The sequence below is a fragment of the Trichosurus vulpecula genome, chromosome 1 (assembly GCF_011100635.1).
Source record: "Trichosurus vulpecula isolate mTriVul1 chromosome 1, mTriVul1.pri, whole genome shotgun sequence".
Taxonomy (NCBI): Eukaryota; Metazoa; Chordata; class Mammalia; order Diprotodontia; family Phalangeridae; genus Trichosurus; species Trichosurus vulpecula.
In genome coordinates, this window is record NC_050573.1 from 427,526,633 (window position 1) to 427,539,183 (window position 12,551).

Sequence of the window (12,551 nt, forward strand, 5' to 3'; positions counted from 1 at the left end):
GAAGCCCAGAGCAGACTGATTTGGAACTTGCCCAAGGCTAGGTTGTGAGTGGAAACTTGAACTCAGCTTTTTGAGGCCAGAATCAGGGCTTCTCCTCTTCCTCCAATCACACACCAAAGCTTTACATGATTGGAGAGTCAATTGGTGTGGTAGAAGGAAGGCTGAACTAAGAGTCATTATGTCTGGATTCAAGTCGTAATTCTTTTTGACACTTATTAGCTGTGTGATTGGAGATCATTGTGTTTATACTGTTGTGAAGAGATTTGTTTTTTTTAATCCTACAGTGATACGTAAATGAAAGCAGAATTATTAATCTCATTCTCATATTTTAATGGGGTTCACATAAAAATAGTCCTGAGAAAAGTAGCTATCCTGCTATTGTTTAATATTTTTTATATTTTATTTGTATGTATTTTTAATATTTTATGGAGTTTTGCATGGACAGATAAAATAACTGCTTTTTCTAATTCAATAAAATTATTCATATTCTGGAGGTCCACTGAAAGCATCCCGTACAACTCTAGTAGTAGACAGGATGATATATACCTCATCCTCTTCAGACACGATTTTGAGTTCCTTTACTGGGTCTCAGTATTTTAAAGCTTTTTGTTATGTTTAGCTTGAAGATTATATGACATGGTGACATTTATTAAAAATGCCATGAAGGTAAATGTTACCTTTAGATGATTATGAGCAATGTTTTAGTCTGAGAAAATGGTCCAGTTACAGACAGCCTTATTATTTGAGTTCTCCCAAGATATTTGAAGTTTGTATTTGTAGAATGGGGAGTTGTTGAGTACCATTACATGAAAGATAATGAATTTCTGTTGTATACTATTAGCCTTCTAGGTATTTGCTGGGTGCTAAATTTTTTTCAGCCTGAAGTGTGATGTGTTGCACAGTTTCTTTTATTTTTTGCATGATTTATATTAGTAAGTCCCTAATAGTAACCATTCTGTAATTTATGCCGGCAATCACCTAGTCCTTTATTGCCATCATAAAACCCTTTATTTCTACAAATAAATCTGCAAATATTATCTCATTCTTCTCATGTTTTTCAATGAAATTCAGATGGATGCTGTCCTGGGGAAAGTTGCTACCCTCTTGTTATTATTTTTGCATATGTTGTTCTGTCAGCTCTTTCACAGGTGGATGATGATAATGGAGATTGTCCTTGCCTTTTTCCTTTTAATTTTTCTTTCAATATAAGTCATTTCAGTGAGTCTCTTATAGGAGTGTTAAAGTACAGAAAAATATTTGCCTCAAATATCAACCAAAATAAAAAATCTTGATATTCAAAACATAAAGTAAATGTGTGTGTGTATGCGTGTACATTAAACTGAGAACCATTCCACAATATATATATGGGCAGAAGAATGGATAGTTTTCAAAATAAGAATTAGAAATTGTGACTGATCACATGAGAGCATTCTCTGAATCACTAACAGTAAGAAATGCAAATTAAAACTATTCTGAGGTTCACACAACAATGCAGGGGCCATGAAAAGACAGGCAACCTGACATACTGTTGGTGGATCTCTGGTAGTTTGACAGTTCTTCCTATCAATTTGGAATTATGTCCAAAAAGTGACTATACTCTCCATGTCCTTTGACCCAGCACTCCACTATAGGACATATATTCCAGGGAAGTATAAAATAAAAGTAAAGGTTCAACACTTGCTAAAATATTTGTAGCACTTTTTGTGGTGGCAAAAAGCTGAAAAATGAGAGTGACCATCATTTGGGGGCGTGGCTAGAAAAAACTGTGATATCTGAATGCAATACAATAATATCCTAATAAGAACTAAGACATGAAGGATTCTGAAAAACTTGGGAAGATTAGGATGAATTGATGGAGAGTGAAATAAGCAGAACAAACAGGACAGTGTCTGCAATGACTATAACAATATAAATTAAAAGATACTTTAAAGTATCTTTTTAAAGAGGTTGAATTGTAAAAGTTGTCAGATATGATCTCTATTAAATGCTTTTGTTTAATTGTAATGGTCACAAAGGAAAGTTGGCTTAGGGGGGAGTAGATGGGAAATGACTGGTGTAATGACCAAAAATATAAAAAAATTATCATGAATTTGTCCCTTTTAAAAATTAAATGTTTTATCGAAACTTAACATTGAGCATCAATATAGCTAACTAAACTTGTTTACTGTTAACTACTTACATTAAAATTTAGTATATAATGAATATCATTTTTCTCTCATTCCTTCTAATTGAGATTCTTCATTTGTCCATTCTCATTCACTTTTCCTCATAAGTAGTCATGGCATACAACCTTCTGGTTCTTTCACACTTTGCATCATTTTAATAAAGACTTTTAAAGATTTCTTTGACATTGTGTTTTAGTGATACATTACAATACTTCAGTTTATTTAACCATATCCCTTTTACTGGAAAGGTAGGCTTTCATTTCGTTTTTTAATTTGCATAGAATACTTTCATAAAAATTTGTACAGGTAACTTTTCTCTGTTTTTGATAACATTTTCTTTTTTAAAAAAATTCATTGATTTTTAGTTTTCAACATTCCTTCCATGAGATTTTGAGTTCTACATTTCTCCACCTTCCCTCCCTGTCCCCCTCCAAGACAGCATGCAATCTGATATAGGCTCTAGATATGTATTCATATTAAACATATTTTCACATTAGTGATATTATAAAGAATTTAAACCAGTGGGAGGAACCATGAGAAAGAAGAAACCAAAAAAAACCAAAAATGACAACACAAATAGTACGCTTGGATCTGCATTCCAAGCCCATTGTTCTTTTTCTGGATGTGGATAGCATTTTCTTTTTTAATAATTTATTTATTTTTAGTTTTCAACATTCACTTCCATAAGATTTTGAGTTTTAAATTTTCTCCCCCTCCCTTCCCCTCTCTCCAAGCAGGTGTACAGTCTGATATAGGCTTTATTTATACATTGATATTAGATATATTTTTATATTTGTCATGATGTCAAGAAAAATTAGAACTAATGGGAGGAACCACAATAAAGAAGAAACAAAACAACAAAAGGAAAGGAGAACAGATAGTATGCTTCCATCTGCATTCAGACTCCAAAGTTCTTTCTCTGAATGTGCATAGCATTTTCCATCCTGAGTCTTTCAGAATTGTCTTAGATCCTTGCATTGCTAAGAAGAGCATTTCACTCAGCATTGGTTCGTATAAGTCTTTCCATGTTTTTCTGAAGTCTACCTGCGCCTCATTTCTTATAGCACAGTAGTATTCCATTATTTTCATATACCACAACTTGTTCAGCCATTTCGCAATTGATGGACATCCTATCAATTTCCAGTTCTTGGCCACCACAAAAAGAGCTGCTATAAATATTTTTGTGCATGTGGGTCCTTTTCCCATTTTTATGATCTCTTTGGCATTACACACCTAGAAGTGGTATTGCTGTGTCAAAGGGTATGCAGTTTTATAGCTCTTTGGGATAGTTCCAAATTGCTCTCCAGAATGGCTGGATCAGTTCTCAACTCCACCCACATGAGTATTCCAATTTTCCCACATCTCTAACATTTATCATTTTTCTGTTTTGTCATGTTAGCCAATCTGATAGGTGCAATGTGGTACTTCGGAGTTGTTTTAATTTGCATTTTTCTAATCAATAGTTATTTAGAGTATTTTTTCATAGGACTATAGATCTGCTAGATTAATTTCTAAGAAAACACAGCTTTGCCTAACTCCCCTTCTTAAAAATCTTGTTTTTAAACCAGTATTTTCAAACTGCCAGTCCAAAGTTTTATTCATCTGTGAAACTTTACTACTCTAGGTCCTTAACAAAAAACTGACTCTTAACAGACAAGGTGAATCATACCATACTTTAACATGGTTAATTTGAACTGGCTCTAAGTCAGTTTCTTGGGTTTAGCACGTTGTTTTATCAGCAGGTAGTAAATGTTCATCTCTTAGTCATATTATATAGTTATTTTAATTGTTGTAGTCTTAGTCATTGCTGAGACGAGCTAAGTCTATCAAAGTTGGTCATTGCACAATGTTGCTGTTACAATCAGATTTTTAAGAATAGAAAATTCTTAATAAAAATGAAGCAATCCTACTGGTTATTCTCATTTTCTATAATTTTTATCATATATGAATGTCATTATTATGCAAAGTATCTTTGAAATTTCTTAATATATATTTGTTTCATTTGAATGATAAAAGAAGGGGAAACAATTTGGGTAAAGCATTTTATTCTGTTACTGGGTTTGTGTATAAGGAGAAAGAAAGAAGGTTTGGGTAAATCTCCCAGTTTTGTGCTTTTTGTGATAATAGTTATCGAAAGGTCTTTGAACAAAATTGTGTGTTACATCTTTCAAGGAACCTTGTATGATGACATATGCGTGGGAGGAATCCTATTCGAGCAAAATCTTTTAAGAGTTGCATTTTCCCCTGCCAGAATACATTGTCATAGAGTATAGTGAGTTTTTTATTAGTTATACCTTTCATTCATTTGTATGACTGTATAGTTGTGGTTTCCTCTGTAATATCAATTGCAGATGCCCACCAATTAGTTCCCTTCCCATATCTTCATCTGGGGTGTTCTCAATGTGCATATTGATTAGTCTTATAAAAATTTTATAGAGATGGGAAAATAGGTAGATGAGTCAGCTATTGATAATTCCTTAGTTGCTTGGGTGGGGGGAGGGGTATGTGTGTGGGAGTGGGAGTAGATAATATCCAGGAATTTTTCCAAGTATTTGGTAGCTTTTCCTCTTTCAGATATCTTGAGAATTGATCCTACCACCATTACAATTCTCTAAATGAGATTCATGGATTAGGTAAGAGGTTCAGCTGTGCCAGGGGTTCTTAAACCTTTTTTTCTGTTATGTTTTTTAACCTTTGGCAGTCTGGTGAAACCTATAAACACTTCTCAGACTGTTTAAATTTGCAGAATGAATACGATTACAAAGGAAATTAATGATATTGAAATATATTAATCAACATTTTTAAAAACAAGGTCATAGACCCCAGGTCATGACCCTGAGCCCTTGAGCTAGGGGGTCTTTTATATCCCATTCAGCTCTTAAGATTTATTTTGACTGTAGTCTATTTTCTGTGTGGTCTTGGGCAGTTAGTAATTTTATCTGCCTGGGCCTCATTTTTCTCCTGTATAAAATGAGTGGGTTGGACTAAATTAGCTTTAAGAAGGTCTTTCCTAAGTCTAAATCCTGTGTTCTGCATTATACTTTTTATGCATTTGTCATATTCTGTAGTTAGCATTTATTTGTATAGAAGTCATCTCCCTTACTAGATTGTAAACTCCTTGGTATGTTTTTTTGGGGGGGTCTTATTCCAGAAATTGATGCCAAATGGATGCTTGTTGACTGATTACTTATCTTTGTATTCCCCTAGTGTACCTACCTAGCACAATGCATTCTACATAATAGAATTTGGTGAATTGGTGAATGGTGAAGCCATGCTTGTGACTGATGTTATCTGGTTGTTGTGTCATAGGCAGTTATTGTTTATTCCAAATTCATGCTAAGCTAAAGATTGCCTCCTTATTTTTTTCAAACTCCTTTGTTATCACAAAAAGGTTAATAAACATGTTATCTTATTCCCATTTAGGTCGAATACATCAAGCTATGGTAACATCTTTAAATGAAGATAATGAAAGTGTAACTGTTGAATGGATAGAAAATGGAGATACAAAAGGCAAAGAGGTACATTCCATTACTTTTAACCTCATTTATAGTTCCGTTATAAAGATCCTTTTTAAAAGCTGTAAGTATTTTTAGCTTTAATTCAACCATTAATCTTTCTTATGATTCTTCCAACTGTATATAAAAGCAAAATAATAATGTACCTTGGAGTATATGTATTTTCAGATCTTGCCTGTAAAATTTTGGATTTTTGAGTATTGTCACTCTGAGAGAAGTAGATTCCTCTCATATCTGTGATTGAGTATATCATTAATTAGGTTTCAGTCAGATGGAAATGCCACTTTTTTCTAACCGTCTTATAAAAGCGAACTGTTACATCTACTACAATAGTTATTAATATTATTCTCTTCTCTTTATGCTGGTAGCGTATCCAAATAATCCAGGGAATTCAAAACCACAAATACTGTCAAGGGTAGCTCCTTACAAGTATAAAGACTATAATTTTAGGTGTTGTACTTTCCAAGCTAAAATCGTGCCATTCTCAGCTAAAATCACTAAGTTTATCTGTTTGTTTTCTAAATCCACATGAAAAGTGGCTTTAAATATATTCCTGTCTAATCCTACCTTTTTCTTATAAACAGATTGATTTGGAGAGCATCTTTTCACTTAACCCTGACCTTGCACCTGATGAAGAAATTGAACCTAGCCCAGAAACACCTCCACCTCCTACCCCTTCAGCCAAAGTAAACAAAATTGTGAAGGTTTGTAATTATCATTGAATGTTTAAGGAATCACTTTTAGAATTTGTGGTTCAGAAATGATGCTATATTAAGGCTGTGTTTTGGAAAATAACCAATTCCCACCACTAAGTGATTAAAAGATGTCTGGTTTTCAATTTGAGGAATCTTTAGAAAACACTTTAGAACTTCCTGTCTGACAAGGTGTTAGCTGCAAACTTTAAGGCCTTTCTTAGAGTATGTGACCCTAAATTTTCTCAATTCAAAGCACATAGCTCCACTATCACCTGCAGTTGGCTTGCTCAGAGTCACACAGTTAGTAAATGTTTTAAGAATTCAAACTTAAGACTTCCTGACTTCAAGGACAGCAGTCTATCCCCAATGCCACCTAGCTACTATATGCTCTGTATTTACTGATACATGGGTATTCCCCTGGTCAGGGAGTTTTTCCTTTTTGTTTTTGTATACCCAGTATCTCATGCATAGTAGGCATTTCATAACTATATGTTGAGTTTTTAACTGTCTGTCTGCCTGCTTTCTTCTTAGAGAACTGGAAAGTAGTAAGTCCTAGTTCTTGATTTCTTTGATGGCTTTTAGTAAATTAAATCCCCTAATTAATTCTTAATATATTATTATCTTACTCATGTATCTTTAAAAATAAAGACAGGAAAAGATGAGCAATTTTATTCATTCCTGTGTTATCTTCAAATGGTGTCAATTATACAACAATAATAATCTTCCTTAATGGTAAAAAAAAAATAGGTGACAGTTATAGCCCATTGTAAAATTCTATGTGCTTATTGGCTTTGTAGCTTGATTCTCATTGTGGTACGGTGGAAAGAGGGTAGAACGTAGAGTCAGAGGCCCTGGTGTTGAATCTTATCCCTCCCTGCCCTGTACTGCCTGTCACTACATAGCTCTGGGCCTCATTATTCCCATCTGCAAAATAAAAAGTTGAAGAAGTTGACCTCTAAGGTACCTTCCAGTTCTGAAGCTATGATATTATTGAACCCTAAGAGGTAAGTAATACAGATCTTATTAGTATCATTTGCAGATGAGGAATCTGAGACTGACTGAGATAAAGTAATTTATTTAACCCAGGTCATAAAACTAAGGTGTGGCAGAGCCACTGAACCCAGATCTAGGCCCAACCCAGTGCCCTCTTCAACACCAACACCCCTTGGATACTCTTTGAGTGTTATGATTCATCTGTCATCCACTACATCTCCTATTTTTTCTCCTTATATTAATTAGTTATCTGACATAGGAGCAAATTATCCCCAGCTCCTGCCCTTTACATTGCTTAGTTTTTTCCCTGTCCTTATCCCTTCCCTTTCCAAGAGAGCCATTCATTAATACAAAGAATTTAGCAAAGCCAATCACTACGTCAAAAAAAGTTGACATTACATGCACTGTTCCACACCTGTGGGCCAAACACCATCCATATCTTCCACCACCACACCCCCCTCCAAAGGAGTCAAATGTCTTCTCACCTCTTCTTTGGGGCCAAGCTTAACTGTTTGGTAGTTTCGTGGTCCTTAGCTACACTAAAGACATAGCTAGTAGTATATCAACTGTTCAGCATAAGGTTCTTCATCCTAAAATGAAGACTTTTTAAGGAGTTCTGGAAGCCTTATAACTGAATAATGTGATCAATATAGACTTAAATTAATTGTTGGACTACTTGGAGATTTCTTTTCCAGTTGAGGCTGTCTTTGAGCTATTTATAAATAATTAGCTTTAAGGGAAAGTAAAGACGTTCAAGCAGACAATGTAATAAAGTAAGCCAGTTTATTATTTGAAACAAACTTTAAATTTTATATGTGATTTCATTTTCATCTGGGTCTCTAAATGGTCCCAAAATTTTATTTCAAGAATCACTGCAATTATAAAAATAAAAATATCATGACTTAGTGGATAGGGCACTGGACTTGAAGTCAGGAAGACCTGAATTCATATCTTGCCTCAGATACTTACTAGTTGTGTGACCATGGACAAATCATTTAAACTCTCTGAGCCTTGTGACTTCTTTATCTGTAAAATGAGGCATTTGAACTCTGTCTTCCAAGGTCCTTTCCAACTCCAAATCTGTTATCTGGCCCTGAAATGTGTGTTATTTTCAGACCTTTTCATAAGAAAGAGTTTAACAGACTTGTAGGTACTATTAATTATAAAATCAGGTTACCTGTAATTTTAGCTTCTGTCTTATAATTTTTATGATTGTCTTTTTAAATATAAAAGTGTGCCAGAATTTTGTTTTGCATAATGAGTGAATATAGAGAAAAAAATAATGATGACTGTTTTCTTTTCTAGAATCGCCGGACTGTGGCTCCTATTAAGAACGACCCCCCTGCAAGAGACAATAGGGGTAAAGTATAATTTAGGCTACGGTTAATACTGATTTCATCTATCGATATGGGAAATGTATAGGAGAGGTTTTTTATTTGAGAGTTGAGATTGTTTTTGTTTTGATATGTTTTTTTAATTTATCTAGAACTCTAGTTGCATTAGTATCAGAAACTCCCTTCACTAATACATATTGGCCATTTATCTGTAATTTAGTCTAAGATAGTAGCCTGGCCACTGAGAGGCTAAATGATTTACTCGTGGTCATTCATTGTAAGCTTTACCATATCTTGCCAAAGTAATAAAGGTTTTGTGCATGTGTATCATGGAAGACTTCCAATACCAGTTCTTCCTGACTCTGAGCCTAGTGCTCTCCACCATTGAAAGAAACTTTGTCAGTCAGAGAATGATATCCTTCAGGTAAAACTTCCTAATTATATAATTTTTCATTTTAAGACCTAATACTCAATACAGTAATTACACATTTGGCCACTAGTTTTGCAAAATTTAGGGAGGTGGCAAAGAGGGTATCTAGATAATCCCTCATAGAGTTGCAATCCCTAACATTTCCCCCTTAAACCCTGAAAATAATAACTGAAAAATCAGGTAAGCACTATACCATTTATTTTTAGACATCAAATTTTAAACCACAATTCGTATATTTTTCAGCTGCTTTTACCAAACCTCCAAAGTTCAAAACTAATAATAACTTCCTCTTACGTATACATATATATGTATATTAGTTATATATGTTAATTCTAACAACTAAAAATAAGTGCCCCAGAACTGGCATTTAAATTTTGCAGTGCACTTTATATATATGACCTTATTTGAGTGTCATAACAACTCTGTAGGCAGATGCTGTAACCTGCATTTCACAGCTGAGCAATCTGGGCATCAAGGAGGTTTCAAGGTGACTTGCCCCAGTTCACAAAGTGAAGGTCTAAGGTAGTATTCACACCTCTCTTTCTGATTTAGCTCAGCACTATTACACTCACTAGATTCCACTGTCTTTCTCTGACAACTGCTGCTGCAGACAATAGCATTCCTGTTGAAGGGAGGAGGAGAGGATTAAAAACTATAAACAATAAACTGAACATTATAAACTGTCTTCAGTATAGTCATGGAAAATTATAACTTCCATACTGTTACAATATTTTGGTGTTTCTTATGGAACTTTTTACTCTTTCTGCCTTTTTTGTGTGAAATAGCCCCTGTAGAAAAATAAAACTAAATTGGTATCTATGTATTCATTATTAATTATCAGCTCCAAGGTGTAATTACTTTAGTGGAAATTTTATTTCTGAATCTGCATCTACCACTTTGAAAATATTCATAAGCTCTTCAATAATTAAATGCTCATATTGAATAAAACTGGCATATCTGTATGCATATTTCTAAGATTTTGACTATTCATGTAGTTACTTTAGATTGATAACAGCAAAAAATGTGATATAATTTACAGTCTCATTAACCTATGTCCTACCAGTTCATTTATTATACTACATATAGGAAGAGCCACATGAATGACTTATGTAAATCCTGGAGAATTGTCTGAGGCACAGAGGGGTTAAATGACTTGCCCCTGGTCTCAGAGCTAGTAAGTGTCAGAGGACTACTTACTTATTCTATGCATATGCCTTAACCTGAATTTCTACTTTGGTAGTCATCCTTGGTAGGTCTTTGACCCTAGGTGTTCTCAAAGGACAATGCCTAGCACCTAGTAAGTACTTACCAAATGCTTTTTTGCTTATTTGAAGGCTTGCTTCAATAATTTAAGCTTTGTTACATCCTGCTAATCTGAAAAGGCTTTGAGTGTGGGCCTGGTAATGGATTATCAATAAAAGCCAAGTTTGAAAAATGTTGTTTCCAGAGAGTTGGCCACTAGGCCAACTTTTTCTTTCTAGCAGTTCATGAAAAACTGTTACTAAGATGTGGATACTGTTACAGTCTAGTTGAAGGATCCACATTGATGAATTATAGCTCTTTTGATGTTACAATATTATATTAAAAGTTGTTTTTATTAATGCCATGAATAGTAATTCCTGTTTCATTTGCAGTGGTTGGTTCTGCGCGTTCACGGCCTAGTCAGTTTCCTGAACAGTCTTCTGCTACACAACAGAATGGTAGTGTTTCAGATATATCTCCAGTTCAAGCTGCAAAAAAGGAATTTGGACCCCCTTGTATGTAAACCACGTATCAAGGATTCATTGATTTCAGGCATACATGTATTCTCTCTTGGTCTAACTTATAAGTCCTCAAAGGAAAGGGTCAGTTTTCAAACCCGATTGATTATTGTCTGTGTCTCATTGTGTTGAGATTCTTACTCTGAAGAATTAAATTTTGTGTTCTCACATCCTTGGTCTACCAATTGGGGCTTAAATTTATTTTTGTCTATATGATAATTTAATTTGGTTTTTGTAAACAGCAAATTTTAATGATATCTCAGCACTTTTGGTTTAAAATTCTTTTTTTTAACAAAGGCTGGGGTAACAATTTGTCCAGGAGGTTGTAGAAGGAATTCTATGCTCCATGGAATCAGATGACCTCTAAGTTCCCTTCCCACTCTTAAGACTCTATGATTCTAAACCAAGAGATGACATGTATCAGTATGTTGTGGAGTCTTTTTTTTTTTTTTGACTCTTTTTTTGCATACTTCTTGTCCTGTTCCTAGTTTTTGTAAAGCAGCTTGTAAATAAAGACTAAATAGTTGCGGTTGGCATGCTTTGTCATGTGAGCCTATTTTTTAATGGCGTGAAAGTGAAAAATAGGAAATATTTTATGTGGTAAAATATTAGTAAACATTACTATAAATCATTGTTATAAGGGGAAAGATACCTGTAGATCTTATCCATTTCTTTTTTAACTTTTAGCACGTAGAAAATCCAATTGTGTGAAGGAAGTAGAGAAATTGCAAGAAAAACGTGAGAAAAGGAGGCTACAACAACAAGAACTCAGAGAAAAAAGAGCCCAGGTTTGTATTCTAAATATAAAGTTATAGGATTTATTTCATGTATGATCTAGAGCTGGGATGGGGAACCTGCAGCCTCAAGGCCACATGTGGCTCTCTAGGTCCTCAAGGGCAGCCCTTTGACTGAATCCAAACTTCACAGAATAAATCCCCTTAGTAAAGGAGATTTGTTCTATAAAACTTGGACTCAATCAAAAGGCTGCACCCAAGAACCTAGAAGGCTACATGTGGCCTTGAGGCTGCAGGTTCCCCACACCTGATCTAGAGGTTTGGAAGACCTTATTGATAAAAGTGATTGTTAGTTTTTATCAATAAAATTATATACTGTTCATTTACATTACGGCATTCCATATTCTCTGATTCCTTTTCTTTTTTAAGATGTTCTTAATTGTTACGAAAATTTTCATGGTTTCATTGCATAATGAGGCATTGGAACATCTGAACAAGTCAGTATCTGGGCTGCAGCCAGAGCTGCTGCTTTCTCCTTCATTTCTTTGGGTTACTGGAGCAACTTGTCTGTACATTTTTTAAAAAGCCAATGTTTTGCATTTCTTAGTCTTTCTAAGGCATGAGCTGGTACAGCACAATCTTCTCCTGGCAGATGCAGCTAGTCTAACTTCCAAACATCTTGCACAATACACATACTGCCACCACCATAGTGTCTACCCACGGTGGCCTTCTAGGCTTGTTTATGATATTGGGAGTATTTTGAGGAAGCTGGGGGAAGGAAATGTGAATAATATTAGGAAGAAGAGACAGAAGGAAACAGCTTGGGTGTCTTGAGAAGAGAGGACTCAGCTGGAGATGTGGAACGCTAGCCTGAACATGTTGGTACAGACCTAAACAAGCATCATTGATGTTCTTTAATAGACAT

At 34.7% G+C, this 12,551-nt stretch overlaps 1 protein-coding gene across 4 annotated transcripts in view; it reads left to right on the plus strand.

The window, feature by feature from the left end:
* KIF2A (kinesin family member 2A) overlaps positions 1-12,551 on the plus strand; it is a 100,446-nt gene that overhangs the window by 38,784 nt on the left and 49,111 nt on the right. For 2 of the 4 annotated variants that reach the window (XM_036761660.1, XM_036761672.1), the window contains exons 2-6: positions 5,589-5,683; positions 6,265-6,384; positions 8,674-8,728; positions 10,767-10,889; positions 11,580-11,680. In XM_036761660.1, the coding sequence (XP_036617555.1) occupies positions 5,589-5,683; positions 6,265-6,384; positions 8,674-8,728; positions 10,767-10,889; positions 11,580-11,680 (494 nt within the window). The remainder of the gene's footprint in view (positions 1-5,588; positions 5,684-6,264; positions 6,385-8,673; positions 8,729-10,766; positions 10,890-11,579; positions 11,681-12,551) is intronic. The other 2 variants (XM_036761681.1, XM_036761666.1) reach the window with 1 other exon arrangement.